The 27,484-nt window shown below is 35.8% G+C and overlaps 1 protein-coding gene across 4 annotated transcripts in view; it reads right to left on the bottom strand.

The window, feature by feature from the left end:
- The window catches only part of LOC129264214 (spectrin beta chain, non-erythrocytic 5-like), a 125,180-nt gene extending 98,221 nt beyond the window's left edge, over positions 1–26,959 (bottom strand). For all 4 annotated transcript variants that reach the window (XR_010294223.1, XR_010294224.1, XM_064102689.1 and 1 more), the window contains exons 1-15: positions 26,777–26,959; positions 22,613–22,762; positions 21,370–21,537; positions 16,405–16,521; positions 15,302–15,372; positions 13,874–13,954; positions 13,046–13,161; positions 12,107–12,219; positions 10,561–10,748; positions 8,825–9,050; positions 6,823–6,957; positions 5,070–5,291; positions 3,845–4,053; positions 2,911–3,088; positions 2,333–2,533 (exon numbers count right to left, since the gene is read on the bottom strand). Coding sequence is in view for 2 of the 4 variants with exons in the window: in XM_064102689.1 (XP_063958759.1) it covers positions 2,333–2,533; positions 2,911–3,088; positions 3,845–4,053; positions 5,070–5,291; positions 6,823–6,957; positions 8,825–9,050; positions 10,561–10,748; positions 12,107–12,219; positions 13,046–13,161; positions 13,874–13,954; positions 15,302–15,372; positions 16,405–16,521; positions 21,370–21,537; positions 22,613–22,741 (2,154 nt within the window). In the remaining 2 variants the exon portion in view is untranslated. The remainder of the gene's footprint in view (positions 1–2,332; positions 2,534–2,910; positions 3,089–3,844; positions 4,054–5,069; positions 5,292–6,822; positions 6,958–8,824; positions 9,051–10,560; positions 10,749–12,106; positions 12,220–13,045; positions 13,162–13,873; positions 13,955–15,301; positions 15,373–16,404; positions 16,522–21,369; positions 21,538–22,612; positions 22,763–26,776) is intronic.
- Positions 26,960–27,484: the final 525 nt, after the last annotated feature.

Raw genomic sequence — 27,484 nt, 5'->3', positions numbered from 1 at the left:
AAAAAGTTTTTGACAATAACCATGTTTAAAGAATTTTGGTTCTCATTTTTGAATGAGATAGAATAAGAATGATAGTCACTACCCTAATCTTGACAAGATCCTTTGCATAAAATTTACTATAATAGCAACTTTACCATCCAATGGTATCTTTAATGGAATCCTTGATTTTGATTGGCTGATGATCGTAGTTACCAATCGATTCCAACACTACCATAATAGTAACTGTTATTCAACAGGACCCAGGGCCATGTAGCATCGATATCAATCATAAAATGGAAATGACCAATCAAGATCATCACCATAAGGCAAAAAACAGTTGTTTGGTTGTTTACTAAGAAAACCATCATAAAAAATATTGATCCTTGTTTGATAATTCTTTGTGTCATGGATAGGGCAAAGTTGACCTATATGAAGAGATTGTACAGCCATCTGAAGTCCCTTAATCATTGTTTGATATCTGCAATCAATTACAGTTCTTTGTGTAAAGCAGTCTAGGTGACCTACCTGATGAGATTGTACAGCCATCTGAAGTCCCTTAATAATTGTTTGATATCTTCAATCAATTACAGTTTCCTTGTGTAAAGCAGTCTAGGTGACCTACCTGATGAGATTGTACAGCCATCTGAAGTCCCTTAATCATTGTTTGATATCTTCAATCAATTACAGTTTCCTTGTGTAAAGCAGTCTAGGTGACCTACCTGATGAGATTGTACAGCCATCTGAAGTCCCTTAATCATTGTTTGATATCTTCAATCAATTACAGTTCTTTGTGTAAAGCGGTCTAGGTGACCTACCTGATGAGTTTGTACAGCCATCTGAAGTCCCTTAATCATTGTTTGATATCTTCAATCAATTACAGTTCTTTGTGTAAAGCGGTCTAGGTGACCTACCTGATGAGTTTGTACAGCCATCTGAAGTCCCTTAATCATTGTTTGATATCTTCAATCAATTACAGTTCTTTGTGTAAAGCGGTCTAGGTGACCTACCTGATGAGATTGGACAGCCATCTGAAGTCCCTTAATCATTGTTTGATATCTTCAATCAATTACAGTTCTTTGTGTAAAGCAGTCTAGGTGACCTACCTGATGAGATTGTACAGCCATCTGAAGTCCCTTAATAATTGTTTGATATCTTCAATCAATTACAGTTTCCTTGTGTAAAGCAGTCTAGGTGACCTACCTGATGAGATTGTACAGCCATCTGAAGTCCCTTAATCATTGTTTGATATCTTCAATCAATTACAGTTTCCTTGTGTAAAGCAGTCTAGGTGACCTACCTGATGAGATTGTACAGCCATCTGAAGTCCCTTAATCATTGTTTGATATCTTCAATCAATTACAGTTCTTTGTGTAAAGCGGTCTAGGTGACCTACCTGATGAGTTTGTACAGCCATCTGAAGTCCCTTAATCATTGTTTGATATCTTCAATCAATTACAGTTCTTTGTGTAAAGCGGTCTAGGTGACCTACCTGATGAGTTTGTACAGCCATCTGAAGTCCCTTAATCATTGTTTGATATCTTCAATCAATTACAGTTCTTTGTGTAAAGCGGTCTAGGTGACCTACCTGATGAGATTGGACAGCCATCTGAAGTCCCTTAATCATTGTTTGATATCTTCAATCAATTACAATTCTTTGTGTAAAGCGGTCTAGGTGACCTACCTGATGAGATTGTACAGCCATTTGTAGTCCCTGAATCATTGTTTGATATCTTCAATCAATTACAGTTCTTTGAGTAAAGCGGTCTAGGTGACCTACTTGATGGGATTGTACAGCCATCTGAAGTCCCTTAATCATTGTTTGATATCTTCAATCAATTACAGTTTGTTGTGTAAAGCGGTCTAGGTGACCTACCTGATGAGAATGTACAGCCATCTGAAGTCCCTTAATCACTGTTTGATATCTTCTATCAATTACAGTTCTTTGTGTAAAACGGTCTAGGTGACCTACCTGATGAGATTGTACAGCCATCTGAAGTCCCTTAATCACTGTTTGATATCTTCAATCAATTACAGTTCTTTGTGTAAAACGGTCTAGGTGACCTACCTGATGAGATTGTACAGCCATCTGAAGTCCCTTAATCATTGTTTGATATCTTCAATCAATTACAGTTCTTTGTGTAAAGCGGACTAGGTGACCTACCTGATGAGTTTGTACAGCCATCTGAAGTCCCTTAATCACTGTTTGATATCTTCAATCAATTACAGTTCTTTGTGTAAAGCGGTCTAGGTGACCTACCTGATGAGATTGTACAGCCATCTGAAATCCCTTAATCACTGTTTGATATCTTCTATCAATTACAGTTCTTTGTGTAAAGCGGTCTAGGTGACCTACCTCATGAGATTGTACAGCCATCTGTAGCCTGAGCTTCCTTCCTTCTGCATACTCCTTCAAATGCTCCATCTTCTCTCCAACGCTCTCCATCCGTGTCTTGATCTTACGCTTAGATGGATGACCGGTATCAATTAACTCTTGACCGGTGTCCAGTACTCCTTGGACCGTCCGTTGTCTGGCCATTACTTCTGCTTCAAGCACCTGAGAAAGCAAGAACATGGTTAAGGAAGGTTTCTATTTTTAATCTCACTACTCTTAGATACTCAAGATTCTTTAAAGCTACTCTTAAACTCTAAATACATAAATTCTATTAAAAAGTAACACTGTATTTAGAGGAGTAAACTGAGCACAAATGACTTATGTATGTACTTTGATATATTAAGCAAATTCATTATAATACAGGCTTAAATGATCCATGTTCTGTAGTTTAAATCAACACTCAATGTTGCACTATAACAGACTAATATACTTTACTTTTAAATATCACAAAATAATTATCAATGCTAATCCAATCACCATAAAAAGATAAGTATTCATCTCTTTCTTTGATAAATTTGGTTACATGAAGTTGTACTCACTGCATGTTTCTGTTTCATACTAAGCACACTGCGTAGATCACGTCCAGTTACGGCTGACTTGGCTATGCGCTGTTTCTCCATCAACCAAGACTCTTCCTCTTCACTGTCTCTCATAAACTGAAAGAACTTCAAGGAATCCTCCAGGCAAGACTTCCTGATATGACTCATCTCTTTGATTCTACAACAAAAAGGAAATTATCAAGTAGCAGTAATAGTACATAATCTTAACTAGAAATTCACACCTGGATATATACAAATTGTTTTAACACCAGGGGTGGTATTCTCATTTTTAAAAATGGTTTCGTTAAAACTAGGGCTAACTTTGGAGTGCCACTAGAAAATTCTCATGGAATGCCACTAGACAACTCATTCACAGAGAAAAACAATTTTAATCATATGGTGAAAAGTTGTTTAGAAAAAATATTATTTTGTTATTAAACGAGAAATAGGGAATATGAACATACAATAAATTTCATTGACTTACCTGGTACATCATCTTTTTTTTCTAGTCGCATGATATTTTGCATTGCTTTGTAATTTTTATTATTGGAACTTGAAATAAAATAAATTTTTAATTATAAATCATTACCTCTATCATGAATAACAAGGAAGTAAGATGAAAATTATCCTTTCATTGAAGTGCAGAGTAAATTTCTTGTGTAGTTTGAGTATGGGTTTCATTATCAAAATATCACCCTTGGCGACATCGAAATCAGCTATGAACTGGTTGCATTTGTCATTGAGACAATAAATTCACTTGAATTATTTGATACATTATCTCTGTCATGAATAACAAGCTGAAACTTAACATTCCATAACTGGTTTAGACAAGGTTAATATTGGAGCACCTAGAGCACCTAACAAGGTGGAAAAGTGCACTATACAAATCCGATATTATTTTTCATTTCATAGAAGCGTGGACTACGACTCTTACGCGTTGTAAGTGACATTGAGGTCGACTGTTCTCCTTTTAATTGTTGGACTCTCTGGATGATCTTGTTGAAGACATCTATCGGCAATGATATTAACTTGATTGATCCTCTCTCCTTGTGTTGCGATCTGGGTATCAACTAGACTCTGTTTCTGAAGAAGATCTTCAACAGCTTGAAGATGTTTCCCTCTCTCGTCGGAATGTAAAGTTACCTGGAACAGTTAAATGAATTAGGAAATTAGACTCCCTAAAAAGAGTTTCAAAATTATTTCATGCCATTCATGATATACTTGTAATTCGGTGGATTCACAATATGGCGCGCCATCTATCGGTTGCAGCGGACAGGACAATTTCTAACTTCGACATCGAGCTCAGGCACAGGCAGCGCGCAGTGCTAGTTTGCTGTAATGTGACTGTGATGCTTCAAAAATAATAACCATATGGCACAGGCAGAGGAAGAATTCACTGGAAACGGTCTAAATTTCACCAAAAAATATGCGGCAAATTTCTCTCCCACCTCCTGGACCCTGGTAGACAGCATAACTTTATTCAAGCCGGCCGAGCAGCGTCGGCCAGCGCGGCATAATCGCATGCATGCACTAGCACGTGCAACAGATGTAGACTATTTCCCACGGGGCATTGCGAATTTTAGCCTGTCCACTGCAACTGATAGGTGGCACACCATATTGTGAATCCATCGAAATGAATGATCCCTACAAAAAATTATATATATATCTATATCTAAACCAGAAATATCACCGATTGATGGATGCCTTGAGTGGGAACATTATATAAATGAAGATTACATTTCCCCCATTTATTGCCATAATATGCGATTACCATGAAAATGCAGGGCCTAATGCATATGAAATGTGTGTTTGCATATCCTTTCCCAAGAACAATGTATGTGCCAAGTCTCATGAGCACTCAGCAAAAACTTACGAGCCGACCGCTTGCCCACCCAACTATAGTATACTGTGATTCGTTTATACTACTTCGTTTGATGACAGTATAAAAAAAATAATAATGCTTTAAAAACATTTCAGGTAAAAAACATCCTGACTTCTGCTAATCAATACACAATTTACTCTTCATCGATACATTCATAACTGTCCCAAATTGTGTAGACTTTTGTTTCAAATCCTTGCAAACCAAACGATGATGATCTTCACACACTCATATATAGTAATTGTAACAGAAATTTAATAAAACAAAATAAATAACATACCTGTATTTCTTCCATTTCTGCCATGATACCATCCACTTCTCGAAACATGTCCATAAGTTCATTGACCCCTTTCAATATAGTCTTCCTCTTGTCTAACAGTGTAAGTAGTTCCTTCCATTTTCGACTGACCTCCCCTGACCTTTTAGTGATCTCCCTCTCTCGATGGTAGCCCTCTTTGGCTAGCTCCAGTGCCATGGATTCTAAGTCGGCAAATCTTTCTTTCTATATGAAGGATTTTTCAAAGCAAGAATTGGGATTATATGGTAAATTACAAACTCATTGCCACATTCAGTCATTGTATAAGTATTTCATTTCTATGTCAATGAATACAAATAAATGTAATAATAATAATAATAATGATAATAATAATAATAATTACTTCTTATTAAGCGCTTTTTCAAAAGTTACAAAGTAACACAAATAAAAAGGCAACACAAAGGTCATATATCAATTTCACTCCATGGTTGATACATTATGAACATAAAATATATATAAATACGAATTTTCTGGTCTACAGATAAGTATCTCTAAAAAATGCAAGAAAGTTTCTATTTAAAGGAGAATGAAACTCTTGGAGCAAGTTAGCTTTTGTAAAAGCAGAAAAATCAAAGAATAAGATCAACAAAAGTTTGAGTAAAATAGGACTAGCAATATGAGCATTTGAATGTCGAGATCACTAATGCTATGGAGATCCTCCCATTGGCAATGCGACCAAGATCTATGATGTCACAGATGAACAACTCTCCCCTTTTGGATGCTGAAAATATACCCCAAAACATCTCTTTTTGCTCATTCTAATCATAAGACAAACGATTCATCAATGATATAATGTTGTGAAACCTCTGTTCTTGTCCTCTCATAAAGAGAACACCTCACCTTGTGATAGACTCTATAAAAGTGAGAATATAAGTGAAATAAGTACTATAGTAATGAGGGAGTTGTACGTGTGTGACATCACAGATCTTGGTCGCATTGCCAATGGAGGATCTACATGGCATTAGTGATCTCAATATTCAAATGCTCATCACTTTCTTATTATTCATTCAATCTTCCTCAAACTTTCACCAATATGTTTCTTTGATTTTTCTCTTTGATATGGATTCAGCTGGTTTCAAGGGTTTCATTCTCCTTTAAGAAATGGAATACATCTAATATGCTTCTCACACTGCACTTTTTTCCCTTAACCCCAGGAAATTGGCGGGGGGGTCTTAGCCCCACCAATTTCCCGGGGTGAAGCTTAGCCCACTTCGTTTTCACACTACGTTTTAGCAAAGTGGGCTAGCACGGTAAATAGTACGGTACTATCTGGCCCTGCAAAAAAGCAGGGTTAGCCAGCTTATTGTGGTGCTAGCGGTGCTAAGAGATGCAGTGTGAAACGAAACAGGGCTAAGCAAAAGTGGGGCTAAGCATTAGCCAATCACAGAAGTCGAAATTGCACATTAATTGCGCTCTGTATGGTAAAATCATCAATATTTTTGAGCTGTGTGATTGCCTGGGGTTAAGGCGTTAACCCCGGCTAAGCAAATAGTACGGGGTTAAGAAAGACAGTGTGAATCGAAAAAAAAAGAAAGTATGGGGTTAAGGATAGTCCGGGTTAAGGATAGTATGGGGTTAAGGAAATGCAGTGAGAAAAGCATATAAGTTATTCATGAAAATATGTGCTCTTCATTCACCTTACATATCATTCATGGGTAGAAATAAATTATTCCAAGGAAATGTTTCTATATTCCTAGCTCATTTTTGAAATACTTACCCTGGCCATGACATCAGCTGTTATGGCTTCGTGTCTTTTAGTGGCTGCATCTACTGCATGTACATCACTACTAGGCGTTACACTCTCAATCAATACACTCATCATGTCTTCTAACCACGATTCTCTCAACAGAACCTGACAAAAAAAGAGAAAAGCATCAAAGATATATAACACATGATCTTGATTATTTTGATTATCTGTTGCAACCTTGATTATTTGTTGCATTATACATGATTTTGAGTTAGCTAGGTTTTCTTTTATTCATCTTATTTTTGTTCAATACTGATTTAGTTATTGTTTTGTGTTTTATGCTTTGTTTTAATTTTCAATCTTACATCTGTTTGAGTTATTTTTGTTTAATTAGGACCCCATGGAAGAACAGTGATATTTTGTAAATATCAGTGAAATGGGCTATCCTCCATTGTAGATATTTCTATGATTTTCATGTATTTTATTTATGACTTTTTATATGGAAATAAAAAACAAACAATATGATGGCCAGTCAGTCTACATGAACAACAAGGATGATGAAACAGACTCTATTATTTCTCCCTCTGTATACTTTTCTCTTTGTATCCCCTTTCCAATATTATACATTAGTATACTTTGTTATCATTTTTTTTTTACTGTTTCGCTTGTTTGTTTACTGAAATTTTACTCTGTACAAATTCATGTAATTCAGCCTTTGGCTGCTAATTGAATTTTTATCACAATAAATACCATTTATCTATCTATCTATCTATCTATTAAAATGAAAGTAATTTCTTTGAATTTTACCTCCAAAGTTTCTCCAGGACAAGAATTTGAGCCAGCTTAAATGATCAAGAACAATACTTCAGTACTGCATCAAACTTGAAGCAGAATAGAAATTTGTGATAAAACAAGACGCTACATACAGGTAGCTACTACTGTAAGTTGGGTTTTTTTTTTTGTTATGTTGTGGCCCAGTGGATTAGTCTTCTGACTTTAAAACAGAGGGTCGTGGGTTCGAATCCCAGCCATGGCGTAATTTCCTTCAGCAAGAAATTTATCCACACTGTGCTGCACTCAACCCAGGTGAGGTGAATGGGTACCCGGTAGGAAATTTTTTTTTGAATGCTTTGAGCGCCTAGGCAGCCCAGCTAAAGCCGGGGTAATAATAATAGCAGGGCCCGCTGGGAGAACAGTTTTCAGAACTGAAGTGGCTTCCCTGGGTAAATATACCCATATTATTATTTTTTTTTCTTTGCAAACAAATTATTAAAAGTTATCATGATAAAAAAATTTTTATGATCATTGATCATTGGTTCAATTAATGAGGCAGTGTATTTGAAGGAAACAGATAAATGTTACATAAAAATGATAAAGAAGTACTTCCAAACATCCACTGGGAACTCATGAACTAAAGCTTTAAAGGACAAGCCCACCCCAACAAAAAGTTGATTTGAAGAAAAAGAGAAAAATCCATCAAGCATAACACTGAAAATATCATCAAAATCGGATGTAAAATAAGAAAGTTATGACATTTTTAAGTTTCGCTTTATTTCACAAAACAGTAATATGCACATCCTGGTCGGTATGCAAATGAGGGAACTGATGACATCTCTGACTCACTATTATTACCATTGTTGTAACATTTTATGGTTCAGTTAAGTTGGTCCTTAATGTCAAATTGGTAAAAAAATGAAATATTGTATAAGTCAAACAATAAAAAACAAAAGAAATAGTGAGTAATGGACATCATTGACTCTCTCATTTAAAGTCACTAAGTTGTGAGTAGAACTGTTTTTTTTTTTAATAAGCGAAACTTCAAAATGTTCATGACTTTCTTATTTTACATCCGATTTCAATGAAATTTGTAATATTATGCTTGTTTGATTTTTCTCTATCGATTCAAATCAACATTTTACTGGGGTGGAATTGACCTTTAATGATACTATGAATGCAACCAATGGTACAAAGAAAGTTAGATTCTTATTTCAAAAGTGTCATCAATCAACGGTATTTTGAAGATTTACCCTACCTTTCTCTCAAACTTCTCGGCAAGCCTCTCAAGTTTTTCTTGCCGGGCTAGTTCTTCTCGGAGTGCAGTCTCCCTCTTGTGCTCTGCTTCTTCTAAAAGAGCCCATTTCTTCTCTATGTCATTGATGAGTTTGCCCTCAGGAGGAACATATATCTTGCGTCTGCACACTCGTATCTTGGTCTGAATACTGAATAATGTGGCTTCTATGTTCCCCCTCTCAGCATACCTATCGTACATCAAATAATGAATATTGATAAGGGACTTTTAAAATGAAGAAGATAAATAGAGAACACAGAGACGATTGTGATATTCATGGTGATATTGTAAATGCAATATATGATGATGGTAATGATGATATTAATGATGATGTTGTTATATTGATGAATATGGTGATGATGATGATGTTATTATTGATGATGATGATGATGGTGATGATGGTGGTGGTGATGTTGTTGTTATATTGATGGTGATGATGATGATGATGATAATGATGGTGATGATGATGTTGTTGTTATATTGATGATGATGGTGATGATGATGATATTGAAGATGATGATTAAGATGATGAAAGTGATGATGATAATGATGGTGATGATGATGTTGATGATGTTGTTGTTATATTGATGGTGATGATGATGATGATGATGATGGTGATGATGATGATATTGAAGATAATGATGAAGATGATAATGATGGTGACGATGATGTTGACGATGGTGATGCTGATAATGATGATGGTGATTATAATGATGATGGTAATGATGATGATGATAATGATGATGAGGATGATGAGGATGATGATAGTGATGATGATTATGGTGATGATCTTGATGATGATGATTGTGATGATGATGATGATGATATATGAAAGCATTACCACATTTTAAGAAAAAGACATAATTTCAAACCATATGGGTTGAGACATGCATACACTGTAGAATTGGATGTATCCTGTGATGAGTGACAATCACTCTCTAACACACTTGATATGTGGTTTCAGTTTCTTCAATCAAATTTTGCTTCAGTATCATTAAATTATATTGACAATTTAAAATTAAATCCATCAGTCTGATTGAAAACGTAAAGGAAGATTATCAAATAAATATAATACACAAAGATACCAATTAAGTTCAATATACACATTTGTATACTTGTCTGTACATATGTTATATCTTGTTTTATTCTTACTAAAAATGTTTTATTTGTGAACAGGGCCTCATGTAAGACCACCAATTCTGTACCAACCTGTATAACTATCAGAAAGTCTATTCGCCACACAGGTCCAGACATTTGGCATTCTTTGCCAATGGATGTTTGGTGGGTGGGTCGGGTTATTAGTTATAAAGTATCGTATAAATATGTAATATATCAATATTGTTGATAGAAGTTTTATCCATTTAGTATTCCATATAAATGTATTATGTATTCGAACATTTACTGATTCATATATTTTCTGGGTGACCCAACCCAACAAGAATACTGCTCCCATGGGCATCCAATTTTCCCAATATGTATATATAAAACAAAGTATTTTGCATTTATTTTCAAAGTATGATACGTCATTTGTATAATGTCTCATTTTTAAACTATGTAATGTTTGTATATTCTTGATTTTGCATGTTTTTTTCAATGGAAAATAAATGAATTCAATTCATTTTTCAAAAATATGTAAATAAATGAATGAATAGATAAATGATGATGACGATGACGGTGAGTGAATGAAATTATCAACTTACTTTGGAGGTTTCTCTACCATCCTGTATGTTTTGAATCTAGCCATCTCTTCTTGAATCCCGGCTAGTAGGTTTGGTAGATCTCTATTACTCAGCTTTCTTGTTGTACTCTGTATCCATTCTAATAGATCACTTACCAATCTCTCATATTCATCCTGAAGATTATCTATCTCCTTGATTTGACTGATAATCTATATATGAGATGAAATAATCAAAATATGGGAATAGAAATCATATGCAATGCTAATTCTATCATGGGATTTTTTTTCAGTGTAGGGTATACATTGTATTGACCAATCTGTATGTTTCATGATTCATGTAGGCAGGTTGCGCCGTTATCTTGATTTAACCCCTTCACGTGAATTCTGATAGATAAATCAACCATTTGAAGTATACTCAACATCAGGCATTGATCACAATGTTTCTCTTGCAAAGTGATTTAAAGCTCTATTTAACAATTTCAGTTTATTTAAGAATTTCAGTTTACGTGGAATATCACTATTCAATCAATCCTTATTCTTCTTGGGAAACTTTGTTCAAGTAAATATTTCTTACATTTTTCAATTCTCCCTTGCAGCCCATGTTATCATGTATGTGTAACTAACAAGTGGAACACCTCTGGCAGTCTCGCCTGCATTAAGCGATTTGATATAGCAGCAGTGCGGACATTGAAAACAGCTATTGAATAATTATTCACAAATGAAAAGATAATAAAATACTATGTCCGGTCACCCAAAATCGCCTTTGACCATGATCATGTGATCTAAGACGTGTGCAAGCAATCATTCATACTTGATTACCCTCATGTCTATGTTTCATGAACTAAATCCATAAACATTTTAAGTTATGATGCCAATTCAACAAATACCCCTACCACGGCCAAAGTTCATTGACCTTAAAAGACCTTTGATCTTCATCATGTGACCTGAAACACACAGGATGTTCAAGGATACATGGTTGCTCTTATGTCCAAGTTTCATGAAATAAATCTACAAACTTTTGAAGTTATGACAAAATCCACAAATACCCCCAAAATTACCAAAGTTTGTTGACCCTAAATGACCTCTGACCTTGTTCATGTGACCTAAAACTTGCACAGGATCTTCAGGGATACTTCATTGCTCTTATGTCTAAGTTTCATAAACTAGATCCACAAAATTTCAAAGTTATGATGACAACTCCACAAATACCCCCAACATTGCCAAAGTTCATTGACCCTAAATGACCTTTGACCTTGGTCATGTGACCTGAAACTCAAGCAAGGTATTCAGTAATACTTGATTACCCTTATGTCTAAGTTTCATGAACTAGGTCCACATTCTTTTTAAGTTATGATAACATTTCAAAAACTTAACCTTGGTTAAGATTTCAATGTTCACGACGCCGCCGCTACCGTCAGAAAAGCAGTGCCTATAGTCTCACTTTGCTATGCAGGCGAGACAAAAATGATTGAGCTTTTACACATCAGACTTGACCTGGAGCTCAAAGTGTCTTGTTCGGGATTTAAAAAACCTACAAGTTGTTTTCCTTCAAATGTGAAATAGTATACCTTTGCAATTCTTTTGCCACCTGTTTTCTCCGTCTTCATTTTAGCAAAATAGTGATAATAGGCAGCAACGTATGTCATCACTGATTTCTCATCTGGTCTCTCTACATCTAAATCTGTGAAAGTATAAATAATAGTCTCATTGATGTCTTTTAATACAATACAAATCATGGTGCAGTAATACTTGACACTGCAGAAGACTCTAGAATGAATGGGATTATTACTATATTTCAAATCTTGCACAACTAAAATAAATGGCAAATGAATCATATGGTAAAGGAATTCTCCAATATGTTAACAAGTATCTTTAAATTGCATAGTTTCCATAGTGTAAACAATGAGGAGCTTTCATTACTAACAGCATTGCTTTTCAATGAAGAAATTGAAATTGAACCATCTGCGTATATACGTCAATCCTGGGGTTGCATCAGTCCTTCAATTTTTATGACTTTTTTGTGAATTAGACTTTTGCTTAAAATGCCAACATGAAACTTTTTCACGTCCTGAAAATCAGAATGATTTATTCGTAAGAGAGAAACACTGAACATCCAATGGGACACAGATATCGATTGACCATCGTTGAAGAAGCATCCATTGTCCAACATGAAAGCTCCTTAGTTAGTGTCCGCTTTTTACAAACGCACACAAACTTTTCGAGAAGGCGTAGTACGACTGGATCATACAAACAGGGAGCTTGCATGAAACACCCCCCCCCCCTCTGGTGAAAAGTAATTTAGTTGATAATTCTTTTGCTTGTCAATTTTTTGAGGAGGCTAATGACCGTCTTACTGTTGACAATTTTATTTTTTGTGAATGAGGACAATGGTGACTCATTCTATCTCCTTTTATCTCCATGGTCAACTATTTTTGTTGACAAGAACAATTTTTTTTTTCATAAGTGAGCCCCCCCCCCCTCTCGAGAAAAAGGGCCTGTATGATTACCTTCAGCATCGAGCAGTCGTGCTATACCAAGCCTCTCATGAGCCAACTTAAAAGCATTGTTGAGATTGTCTATATTACTCTGATGTTTCAATACTTCAAAGTTCAATAGCTCTGGTCTGTAGGTAAAAAAAAAAAAAGAAGTTTACATTAAAAAACTGGTAAAGAATTCTCACAAAATGATAGCAAATACTAAAATGGAGAGTAATAATTTTTTACATCGACATATTTCCAATAAATTACTCCTTGACAGAGACTCCCATGTGAAAGTATTTTTAAAACATTCAAGTCCAAAATATCGTCAAGATACTCCAAATGTGAAAGTATCCTAAAAATATTGTTTGTATGAAAGTACCCTCGATAAGACAACTCAATTAGGTATCCTTCCTGTGATGTTATCCTCAAAAAGACTCCAAAAACCATTTATTATTGCTCAACCCAAAGGATCCTCTGAGGGATACCTGATGGTTTTAGGGGTTAAGCACTAGATTCTCCAAAACTAAAGTAAATGAGAGATAGGGAGATATGGAGAGCGATAACGGCACAGTAGGTAGAACCTAGTCGGACAATCTAAATACCAATGTCGGCCACACAGAAACGTTGTTAGCCTAACAGAGCACTAACAGTAAGCCCAGTCACATCTTTCGGATTGTGAAGTCAAAACATTTATTTCAATGTGTAAGTAATGTATCGTTGTAACATTTGCCATCACTGCCACATAACTGGTTGTAACAGGGCCTCTGTTAGCGCTAGCAACGTTTCTTTGCGGTCAGTACAGATTATTTGCTAGCTAGTTTAGACCATTTAATGATGTATGAATGTGTACTTTACCTGTGAGCATGAAGAAGTGCATTGAAGGCTAAACCAGATCGCCAGCTGCTAGTGAAGTTACGTACATCCACTCCAGGATAACTAAATCAAAGAAAAATAACAGCAACAATAAGAATCTGGCATTTCTTATGTACCCAAGACATACATTGTAAATATTTAAGCACTTACAGATTTATCATTGCTCCTGTCATCAGATTCAATCGGTCATTCCCACACACAATGTATGCACATCCTCCACTCCCTGGGGAGTATTTTAGCTAATCGCCATTGAAACACACAGTACTGGACAAGCTAAAATGACTTTCACATTGTACCCATTTAGCAGCTGGGTGGAGCATGGCAAAGTGTGGATTAATGCTTTGCCTAGGGACGCTAGGACGCGGTTGGATTTGAACTCATGACCCTCTGCTAACATGGAGAGAGGCACAACCAGGGGACCGTTTCATGAAAGTTGTCAGCACTGACAAGTTGTCTTTCTCCGACAGTTACCATAGTAACAGTCAGAGGCCAGTGCTTTTCAGCCAATCAAAACCAAGGATTTCACTGAAATTGCCAGCACTGATAATTAAGTCAGTGCCGGCAACTTTCATGAAACACCCATCAGTACACCACAGCTCTTCCAACCCAAACAAGTCAAAAGCAATTAGGGGTGCATACTTCAATTTATTAGAAAAACATTCATCATTCAACTCTCACCCCTCCATTTACTACCACCATCAATAAACTCACCAAGTGTTAAACTGTGATACCACATATGAATCAGCATTAGAAGCTTGTATGGTATACTAGCAAATCATAAAACTGATTCATTAAAATAAATCGATAATTTTCAACCATCGGTAGGTGTGAGAACACCTTGTATCTCATGAAAATAAAGAGGTTAAAAGAAAAAAAAAACCTAGCTACCTTTAACATGTACCGAATGGAATGGCCATGTCGTCCCTCTGGCAAGGCATAATAGGGATTCATATACATGTAGAACACTTGCAAATCCATTTAGAGGTATGTGCCCCCTCTCCCTCTTTTTGAGGACATTTCTTTTTTGCTTATCTGAAATTCTAGGCAAGAAAGTGCCTCTGATGGTAGTAACATTGATTTTACCAAATTATTTTTTCCCCGTAATTGTCAGAAAATGTTTGCCCCACTTTTTTGTAATTCCTGGATCTGAACCTGACTAGTTAGAAATCCACTGCCAAACGCGGTTCATGGTGCGAGGCTAGTATACTAATACTAACCTCGCAATACGTGTGAGTGCAAATAGAATTACCCCTAGTACAGTAGATTTCTGTAGCCCCATCTAATTCAGTGTTATTTGAATCTATCCATTTGAACAAAACATTGATTTTCCTCAAAATTTGAGATCAACCCTTTGACACTATTTTGTTTTCAAAATGATTAAACAATGATCTAAGCCAATATGATATTTACCCTGCTGTCTTTCTTTGACACCATAGCAACAATGCCTCCTTTGCAGATTTCGTTTCAGTTGATCCATCATCCTATTGGAAAAAAAGAAGACACAATTTAAAGGAAAAGGTTCTGCTTTGTACTGATAAAAAATAAAGTAATATTGATTTTTAGAAATGGGCTAAACATAAGGCTTATCATGTAAAAATACCAGCCCAAAGGTTTTTAAAGTATCATATCAAATCAGGAACTGTTTTAAAATACTAGATATGTAAACCAAAGTTTGGAAATGAATGAGGGTCGGTTTTAATGACCACAGGATAGTCCAGATCTGTACTACTGGAATACATGAATTCTGAATGACCCTAGCATGACCTATGAACTATGCTATTGTTACAATGTACCCTGAATGTACATTGTAGCTATAAATACTTTGTGCATAGGAACAAGTTAACAACAGAGGGCAGTCAATGCAGCTAAAAGACTTTTCAAATTTGAAAAATTTTGGCATAACCTAAATGCATCTGAGACAGCTTCCATAATCCGGCTAATAAATTGGTCACCCTGATAAAAGTTTCTTGTAAAAGTAGCAGGAAAAAAAAGAAAAATATTGGTGAAAGTTTGAGGAAAATCCATCAAAGAATAGAAAAGTTATTGGAATTTATTTTTTTTTATTTGTGACATCATATACATGTACATGTAAAAACAGCTTCCCCATATTTTATGTATAAATATAAATTGCATAAATTTCCAATTTTTAATGGCTCGTGAAGACTAATTAAAATGACTTGTCTAATGATATACTGAAAGTTCAATACAAACTATTTTCAATTTTCTGAGAAAATGACATTTCATTGATTTTTCACCATACAATGTGTGGGAAAGCTGCTCGCATATGACAAATAAACAAAATTATAATATTTTTTTCATTCTTGAACAGATTTTCCTCAAACCTTCACCAATATTTTCTTGTCATTCTTTTCTGCTATTTTTACAATAAACCTTTTGTCAGGGTTAACTTCCTCCTTAATGCTGAAGTCACATGTCTTAACAACCAACATCAAATTGGCATTCATTTTATAAATGTATTATCCTTTAAAAACACATAAAATAGAAATACTTACTTCAACCTGAATGTCTTGAATCTGAAATCTAAGAATGACAGTCCAGATTAAACCTAAGATCAGTCGAGTGTTTCCATCAGCAATGTCTTCTGCACCAATGCTCTCTAGACGTACTTTCTGTAATCAAATAATTATTCAAATTAGGTATTTGTCATCATATACACGTATGCACAAAGGTATGGTCGGTTGGTGCAAGGAAGGCCTGACAAAAGGACGTACTGCCGTGTACTCCTGAGTAACTCAAGGTGCCCATCTGTTTGAGACTGTGACGATAATTATTTTTTAGGGTATAACATCACCTACATGTATTACTAAAATCTGTTGTATCCTGCTTTGGTTTTCAGTGTGATTTGTGCAAGTTATATATATTATCTGAGTTTGAGAAATCTGGTGATTACTTGGGTGACCATATCACGACAACTGATCTAAATGTAGGTCCCATGTGAGAGAGGAACGTAAGTACATGTACATGTAGGCCTATTGATGAGAGAGCAACAGGAGCAAACCATTCACAATTATCAAAATGATCAATATTACTTAAATTCAGATTGGCTTGTCAATCCACATTCCATAATAATGCAGAAACTGATACTTCATGAATATCATGTACCTCTTGAATAAATGAATATAACACAGTAATAAAAAATATAATAACATACAGTATGATATTAATGGTACATGTATACACATGTATAACCCCCAAAATCATAACAAATTTATGACATTAACTACCTTGATTTACATGATTATATCATAGTTTTACATCATAAAGTCAATGTGTGTTATCCAATATCAAACTACCATAGACAAAAATAAGCATGCAATCAACAATCTTTACTACTGGTGGAAAAAATTATTTGAGTTTCCTAGAGTTCTCCAGTAGCAATTTCAAATCTAAAATCATAATTACGGCCACTTTGTAGCTCTAAGGACTTCAAAAGGCAATATCAACATCTTCCTATGTACATTACAACACATGTTCTAAGAGACCTGATCAATAGAGTTAATAGTATAATGAAACTGACTGTGTAATAAGTCTTTGTTTTTCATGCAGATAGTGATTAATCTCCATATTTGCACAGCAAATCAGTCCTCTCACACATAACAACACATGTTCCTAAAAGACCCGATCAATAGAGGTAGTAGTACAACAAGACCTCTGGCAGTCTCACCTGCATTACGCGATTCAATATATATACAGTACATAGCATCAGTGCTGATTTTGAAAACAATTAACATGAATAATTATTCACAAAAAAAACATTCATAATAAAAAACGTTTTTTATTAAAAAAAACAAATAAAACGTTTTTTATTGTTTTAAAACGTTTTAAATCGTTTTAAAACGTTTTTTTCAACGAATGATGCAATTTTCTGTAAATCGATGAAACTATACACTACTGACACAAAATACAGTATGATTTAAGCTCTTGATGTTTTAAATAAGAGATGACCACTATTTTGTTAATGAATTTCCAAATGAAAAGTTCATTTTTCCCCCAAAATTACTAAATCATGGAAATTGAATGCCTACAAAAAAAAAACACTTAGTAAGTTGACACTTTATTCCTAATACATGTATACATGTAGTCCCAAGGTATATTGAGTCTTGTCAATCGGGGGGGGGGGGGGGGGGGGGGAGGAGAAGAATTCACACAATGGAAGAAATTGACGTACATGGGGTTTCAAAGCTTAATTTCATTACCGGTAAATCAATATACTTTATTTCATTTGAATCAATTATACAAATTTTAGTGCATGAAATACAAACTCAATTCAAATCTATAAATAAAGCCCTTGAACTACTTATCTTTTTAATTCAGGAATTCTGATCAAATGTAAAAGTATTAGAAAAAATCAGTAGGCCTATAGAATGTTTTTTAAACCCTAATGAGACGTGGGGGCTGATTCAGCCCCCCACCTCGTAATTTTTTTGCGATAAATCCACTGCGCAATTTTTTGTTAATGCGTCACTCAAAGCCTTTCCTTTTTTTAGTCTAACGCAACTTATGAGACCAAAATCGCGACCCCCTGGTATGCGGTTCCGAAATCACGCAACATTTTGTAAGTGCATGCAGACCCAAAATTGCTCAAAAACGTCAATTCGTGTACAAATCCAATGCAAATACTGTTTTTAGCCAAAATTCATAAATGTGTCATTATTTTTCCTTTTACCAATTAAAACAATTAATTTCACCTTGTTTATGGTCAAAATATATTCCCTATTTCCTATTTTTAGATTATGCCATGGGTAATGCGCGTGCCAATTTTCGTTGTGATCCCGCGATCGAAGGGCCCAAATCATAAGGGGGAGGGGGGCCTTCAGTCTTCTTAGATAATTATGAAATAGCCCAGTCTATTTAGGTTACCGGTAATGTTTTTTTAACTTTTTTATATTTCTTATGTATAGATTTTTAAAACTTTTTTTTATTACTAATAGAAATTTTGGCAATAATTTTCCAATCATTAACAATAAGTACAAATAATGATAAAGATACAAATTTTGGCAAGAACTCACATTGGGTTTATACATGAAATCACATTTTTGAGCAATTTGGGATCTGATAATATGCACTTGTGGTGTATATCATAACTGCACACCCATGCATGCATCCCAAAAATAGTCTAGAACGATATGTCGTGGCCCTGTCGTGTTTATGGATTTATCATAGAAAGTTTTAGGGGGCCATTAAGGTCCCCTGGAATTGTTAGGGTTAAGGTTTGCTAGCTGATTATCTTACACTGTTTAAAGTACTTTTCTTCATCTTTACAAAGCACAAAGTTTTACCGCTTTTGTGTGTACGGTGTACCTCAAGAGTATGATGTCAGGTTTACAGTCTTTTTGTAAAATATTATTGTGCTTGTGCAACACTTCCATTTCATTCAAGTACTTCTTTAACATGTATTTGAGCTCATTTAAAAATAGTGTTTCTTTCCCTGTCCAAAAAGTGAGCACAACACTCAAATGTTTGTTAAAATGATAATATTCTTAATGTGGATTGGATCATTGATGTGCACAATTGAACAGGGAGAAGAGGAACAAGACAAAGCAATGGAGAAAGAAAGAATAAAGGGGGAAAGAGAAAGAGGAGAAAAGGAGTGGTGTTGAAAAAGAGTTGTAGTTGGAAGGAAATAATACACCACTTAATAAAAAACGGAATTAAAAAAACAACATTCATCTAAAATCACATCAATGCAAATTTATAACACACAAGTCTATGCAGTGTTTTAAAACACGTTTTTTTTGTAAAAAAAACGGGTGTTTTAAAACGCGTTTTAAAACATGTTTTAAAACACACCGTTTAAAACGCGCCATTTTCATATGATAATGAAATACTACATTTCTTTACCATAAATGACCTTTGACCTTGATCGTGTGACCTAAGACTTGTGCAATATGATATGTGATATTCAATTACCCTTATGTCCACGTTTCATAAACAGGATCCATAAAATTAACTTATGAAGGTATTTCAACAAATAATTCAACATGGTTTAAGTTCACTGACCGTTAATGACTTTTGACCCTCGTCATGTGACCTGAGTCACCTGAAACTCAGGCAAAATGTCCAGTGATACTTGATTACTCTAATGTCCAAGTTTCATGAACTAGATCCATCTACTTTTAAAGTTATAATGACATTTTGAAAACTTAATCTTGATTAAGATTTCGAAGATGATTCTCTCAACATACTCTAAGTTCAATTCAATGACCCTCCATGACCTTCAACTCAGGGAGCATATCCATTGATACTTGGTTACTATTGTGTCCAAGTTTCAAGAAATATGTCTATTTATGGGGATATTTCAAGCACTCAACTTTGGTTAAGATTTCAATGTTGACGACACAGCAGTTAATACTCTCAATATTTGCATAGAAAATCACTCCTGTCACTCCAAAGTACACATTCCTACTTGGCATAGGTCTCGCAATATAATTTTCAACCCTAGTCATCAAATTGATAAACAAAGATGTGATAGTGGCTAGATGTAGCTCACATACAAAATTTTATTCACTTGGATGTAGAATAATAAAAAAATATTAAATTCCACAAAAAGGGAAAGCTTAAGTATCTGCTGGAGTGATCTCTGAAAAAAATTACATTTCAATTGTTTCAACCTGTACTGTCACTTATACTGAGTGACTTTTCTTCATGTTTTATCGTTTCAAAACAAACATTAAAATCTCAACGATATATAGGACATATCTACATGTGCATGGTATTCTTGTACTGGCATAAAGATGAACTTGAAGGCAGGTAGGCAGAATAAATTGTACTCATCTAAAGTTCTGTTTTACAACAGACTGAATCAAACAATGCATATTACATGTAATATTCACATGTTCTTTGTGAGTTATTTAATGTTACCACTGCACAATCCAACACGATAATAGAAAAGACTACAATGAAAAAAATGTAAAGTACATTACTGGATATGGCCTCTTCACAAATTTCATAAAAGATTATTCATATTTCTCCACATTCCCTTAGCTTTTGACCTGAATTGAATGTGGTGATTGAACAGAACCTAATTCCACTATAAAATTGTGAATTGAGACAAAACAATTTACCTATAATCAGGCTATATTCAAGTTTTCTCCATGTATCTTACTGCGTTCATCAATTACGAGAAGCAATAAAAACACAGGAAGTGTTTTCACACTTAAAGCCATACATAAGTGCTAACATGCACATGCTTTTTAACACAATCTCATGTACGTGGTAGCACGCATCCCATGAGTGTGACCTAACCAATTCAGTATTGTTTTGTACCACACACAGTAAAGTTCTTCAACGTTTAGTCAGATTAAAATCTTTCTGAAACACCCCATCATTTCTACATGACCTAGTCAAAAAATTAAAAAGGTATGCTTTTAATTAATCTTGTCTCAATCTTACGTCTACATCTATCTACAACAGACAAACAACAATGAATTTCAACAGACAAAGTTGAAAAGACTAACCTTAGATGAGAGGAACCGGAGGGCCTTGTTAATGTTCTCCATCTTCTGCACCCGTAACTTGCCATGATTGGGTCTTCCTACCGACTCACCCGATATAACCTCAAGAAGACGCATCAGTGCTTTCCCATCATGGAGGTCTTCAAACAGGTTCTCAATGTGCAGGTTTGCCTGCAAAGAAAGAATTAAAAGAGAGTGATGGAGTACATGGGTATATACAATGCAAAGTGACGGTTTGTCTGCTAAGGAAGGTCATTCAGGGGCCGATTGCACGAAAGGGTCTTTCCAAGGACCGTCTTTCGTGTCGCCCATCTTTTATGATACGCCATGTGAAACGCATTTCAAATAAATTATCTGCAAATATATTTTATTTGTCCGTTAAAATAAACAAAATATATGTTTATAAAATGATGTGATATCTCATTAAATTGTATAAAATTTGATTTAAAAGCAAGCTAACGAATTTTATCTGTTTATCATAAATTTCAGAAACACCCCGCTTATAGCGCATCATAAAAGATGGGCGACACGAAAGACGGTCCTTGAAAAGACCCTTTCGTGCAATCGGCCCCAGAAGATGGCGGAATAAGACTGCAGAATCCTGAAAAATACTCTTGAAATATTGTGACATTGAACTTTTCTTATGGATATAAAATGCAGGTTTCAGTATGCTTCAGAGATCAAATCAAGCTCAGATTACAATATATAAAATTATCATTGAATGCAGGACACCCCCCCCCCCCTGCCCAAAGTCCTCATCTAATTTTCACCAGGGTCCAAGTGAAAGAATCCCTTTTTTGCAATAATAATATTCCCCTTTGAGGAGCGCTTATTACATCGGAAAGACGTCTTTAAACATTATTACCAGATGAAGATATCAATTTCACACATAGGTCAACTGTAACATACAATTTCCCTATTAAAGGCCTTTCTAATAATGTACACTATGCTTGCAAATGCAGCATAAAACATGATGCGATCATTGTTTGAATATTATTCATGGGGTATATACATGTACAATGATGATGAGGAAGAGGAGGATAATGATGTTCATGATAATCATGAGATGTTGATGACGGTGGTGATGATCATGATGAAGATGATGATGGTGACGATAACGATATCGATGATAATGATAAAGGGCACAATGGGATGTTTTGTGCATTACAGTGATTACAAAAATAGATCTAAATAAAGGTTATTTGACTGTGTGTTAGTTGGATAATTGAAGGGGGTTGTACTGTACCTTTGACAAATGTGAGTTGATCCATTTAGTGAAAGTCTTCTTTTGAATGGCGATGCGTTCCTCCTGTAGTGCATGGATACGCCCCTTCTCAAAGTGACTAGCGCCTTGGCCTGACCCGACAGAGGCCATGATAATTTAGGGTAAGCAAACCTAGTAAATAACACAAATCGCCAACAAAATGAATAATAATCATTATGCATTTATCAAGCACTTACATTGTATATCCACCCTTGTGCAACGATGATAATCAGTATTAATATGGCTTACAAAATCAGATACATGTATAATACTGAGCATGGAAAAGTGATACAATATTTCTATATATATCAAACTTTGTCATACCGGTACTCAATATAATAAATATATCATTTTCCATGCCATATGGATATATATTTTTATTCAATTTTAGCAGGGGGTACAGACTACAGAGTAACTTTCAGTTTCATTGACACTAAAAATAATTTAGGATGAAACAAGTGGAGCGCCTCTGGCAGTCTCGCCTGCATTAGCAGTGCTGACTTTGAAAACTACTATTAAATAAGACCCTATTCACAAAACCTAAGGTAAAGATTTTGATGTTGATTTCCCAAACATGGTCTAAGTTCATTGACCCTAATTACCAATCAATGTACTAACTTAGCCTTGAGGACTTTGTGATGATAGTTTTTAATATTTTGACATATACTTCTTCACCATGAAGCCTTGAAACTCTTCCCATAGACGCATAAGCGAGACCTACACACCCGGATGGATTTCCCTAGGAAATCCATATTTAGAGGGCGAAATCAGTTTGTATGTATTTATTTTATTTATCTATGAACCTTTGTTCACCTAATGCGTATGAAGGGATAAAAATTATTTCACTATGAATGTGAAAAATTATAGGTTTCTTACAAGACCGATCTCGTGCAGATCCCTCGATAAGTTTGTCAACAAAGCAAATACAATAGGCTTGACCCTTGAACCACTGCGTTATGACGTACGTACCTTCGATAAGCGATGTTACAAAATGCCATTTTGAAGAACAATTTATAGATACAAATTATTATTTAACAAATAATGAAATTTTAAACTTGATTAAAAATGATTATTATATTATTTATAATCACCCTCTAAATATGGATTTCCTAGGGAAATCCATCCGGGTGTGCACTGTAGGCCTACTGAAGATCTCGTTTAAATGCGTCTATGGGAAGAGTTTCAAGGCTTCGTGATGAAGAAGTATACCGGGCGGTATATCAAAATATTAAAAAATATCATCACGAAGTCAAGGCTAGTAGTATGATGGTGGTCCCCAAGTCTGTGCACCTAACGATTTGAGTTAAGATTTAACATGAATTTCTTTTTATTTCACAAAATCTTTCAGTTGATAATGTTCCTTACATCATTATGAGTTAGTGTGCAAAATATCTTATAAAAATTTGAAAGAAAATAAATGATTTTCTTGGAAAAAACCTTGGGCAGTCATTTTCAGATTGAACAAAAAAATGGTGCCCCATGTCTGCGCACCCATTCACTTTGCACGCAATTCGGGGATTTTGATGAGAAACTTTAAGGCTGCATTTTGAGGCCGTCACAAGCATGACAAGAAATGCCCAAATTTCTCAACCCGGCATTGTGAGTCGGACTTTGTAATTAATATCTGTGTATCATTCTATGCATTACATTTAATTTAGATGTGTAAAATTTGTGTTCGTTGCGTATCATATTTTACTAGAAATTAGAATCACGCAGATACACGTACCGGTATGCGCAGACAAGGAAGGGGGACTGCATGCGCAGACTTAAGTTAGGGGAACTTGCCTATACTAACTCGTTTATAGTATGACTATAAAGTATAAACGATATCTGCCGGCGCGGCCATATCTGCCGGCGGTGGAACCATATACAGTACTATGAAATACGCCACTACACCGGCCCCTCACACGCATCATCGCCCCGCCGCACAATGGGCCGGGGCGAAACAAAAGTGCGCCAAAAGTCATTTTGGGCAATTTTAGATTTTTGATTTTGTCATGCCCAGCTGAAAGACAACACTTTGAAGAATACTTCAGCAAAATATTTCATTCGGGAATTTGCATAAAGGATGTTAATTTCATACCTCAAAACGTAAAATGTGACATTTTGCGAAATGCCGCGTATATGACAACTTAGTTGAAAAACAAGCAATTTCACATGAGGTTTTTCATGTAGGAATCTGAAATGGCACCCACATAATCCTGATATATTCTTTTTTAAGTGAAAGGGTTCAAAGTAGATAAAAGACACATTTCAGGATGTTTATAGGATAATAATTCCTCGAAATATGCTGGTAATCCATGTTATTTGCATTTACATTAGAAACGTTTCGATTTCCGTGGATTTCCGTTGAAATTCGATCATCACCATTTTGCCAGATGTCTAAGCTTTAAGAAGATACCAAATTTAGCTGCCCGTTTTTGCACGTTTTTATGTTAGAGCCGATTTTACTTGACACAACACCCCCAAAACCTGTTAAAAACTGTCATTTTTATACCGCGCAGTCATCGCAGCGCAGCGTTTGGGGTGTACATTGCCGTTCATTTTTGCACGGCGAGGACGATTCTCCTTCAATTCCATGAAAATGACATGAATTCCGGGCATAATGCAAACAAAATAAAGGTTGATAATGCATATAAGAGCCAAAACGACACTGAGCAGACACCACACCAATCATTGAGACGGATGAAAATGGCACAGAACTGGAAGCCCGACTGCTGGGATCCACAGCACTCTTCCAGAATCTCGAGTAAAGGTAAAGGCTACCCACCCCCTCTTCCAGAGATAAAAATTACTTGTAGAATAATTTCAGCCAAAAGCCCTCCTCATAGTAAAACATTCGTGGTGTTATATACTCTGCGTTTTACCCAAGTCTACACCGCTTGATAAAGCATGGTTAATATTTTTCAGATTTGTAAGTATTTTTTTTTAGATCTAATGATCATTTTGATGCCATACAATTATTTTCAGGATCTCATACACACTTTTTAGGCATGTGAGAAGCATAAATCAACATTCACTTTGGTCAATCTTAAAGTAACACAAAAGTCATAACACAAAGTTACAGCTTCAGGTACTGCACATTGTTTAGCGTAATTTGTCTTTTCACAATCACAGATCATGCAGATAGGGCCAGGCCCTAGCCCTAGGTTTTAATTTAACTTTAAGACTTAAGTAGGCCCTAGCCAATCAAAATTTTGTATCAAAGTGACGTCATATCGGCTTTAAATTATGTTCAGTCGATTCTACGCCCAAAATTACCCGTAATCAACATGTTCAAGTAAAAATATAACACGGAATATAATTTTGGCGCACTTTCAACTCATTCTGGCCCACTGTGCGCCGCCCGACCACTGAGCGGCCGCAGGTGTCCCGTTGGACACCACCAATTTTCGTAACATTCACGCGCGCCTCTCTGAGCTGAGCTTAACCCAGAGAGCTCCAGCCCGCGTAGCGGGCTGGAGCCCAGACGCTCAGTGTGCAAACGGGCATTAAGGTGAGAGTACCGTGAAGTTTGGTCAAAATAATTTTGATAATACATAATTAAAACAGAAATTAAGCACTTACCACGATTGTATGGATGATAGTCTAACGAGTGGCAGTTTCCTGACATCGAGGCACAGACTGGAACCTCAAAAAACGATCAGTTCTGTCGCGGTAGCTCTCCTCTTTCAGAATTCAACACAAAATGGCCGATCGAGACCGAGGCTAGTATAGCACTAGCGCATATAGACTTTGTCAAATTCGCGCATGCGCCCTACACCCTCTCGAACGGCCATTTTGCTATGAATTTTGAAAGAAGGAGAGCCACCGCGACAGAACTGATCGTTTTTTGAGGTTCCAGTCTGTGCCTCGATGTCAGGAAACTGCCACTCGTTAGACTATCATCCCTACAATCGTGGTAAGTGCTTAATTTCTGTTTTAATTATGTATTATCAAAATTATTTTGACCAAACTTCACGGTACTCTCACCTTAATGCCCGTTTGCACACTGAGCGTCTGGGCTCCAGCCCGCTACGCGGGCTGGAGCTCTCTGGGTTAAGCTGAGCTGAGACTGAGAGCCTGAGCTGAGTGACTCGGCTTATTACAAAAATTAAGAATCAATAATCATACGAAACATTCGATTTATTTACTGAATCATCTCACCTATGTGTCAACCATAATACTGATATCTTCTTGTCTGATAATATGATGTAGAAGTTATTCCAACATTACAACAATTAAGAAATTTCTCTCACGATTCTTGGAGAAAATTTTGATCGCGCAAACCGCCGTAACCACTGTAAACCATTTTGACTGCAACAGAAGTGCAATTACAAAAAAGCAAAAGCGCTAATTCGCGACATAACTCGACAAGCGATCGAGGGGGCGGGGCGCGAAATTATTTTTCCCACCGAGTTCTGGACCAACATATGAATATTCATGACCTGCGTCTTCGGATTGAGAGTACGCATGCGCGTGGACTAGGCCTCCACCAGTGCCGATCGTAAGCATTCACGTTGCTCAGAATGAATTAGCATCGTCAAATTACCGGTACCCTTACATAGTTACATAGGTCTTATAGGCTTAGATAGGCTTATATATATATCCAATTCTTAAACACTTAATAAACTAGCTGCCATTAATGGCAAGACATGTGCTAGGGTAGGGCTAGCTTAGGCTAGCGCATTAACTTTACCTCAAATCTGGACCTGTCTAATTAATGCCTAGTACTACTGTATATAATCGGTGTTGTAGTGCCTTGATGCTCGGCCTTGGCCTTAAGGCGCCTTAATGCCTACTTTTTCAAAGCCTTGGCGTTGAGAGGGCCTTGGCCTTGAGGATTTTGAGCATTGAAATTTCAAGGCATTTTGT

This window comes from Lytechinus pictus, chromosome 7 (assembly GCF_037042905.1).
Source record: "Lytechinus pictus isolate F3 Inbred chromosome 7, Lp3.0, whole genome shotgun sequence".
In the NCBI taxonomy this organism is placed as follows: domain Eukaryota; kingdom Metazoa; phylum Echinodermata; class Echinoidea; order Temnopleuroida; family Toxopneustidae; genus Lytechinus; species Lytechinus pictus.
This window is presented reverse-complemented; position numbering and strand designations above follow the sequence as displayed.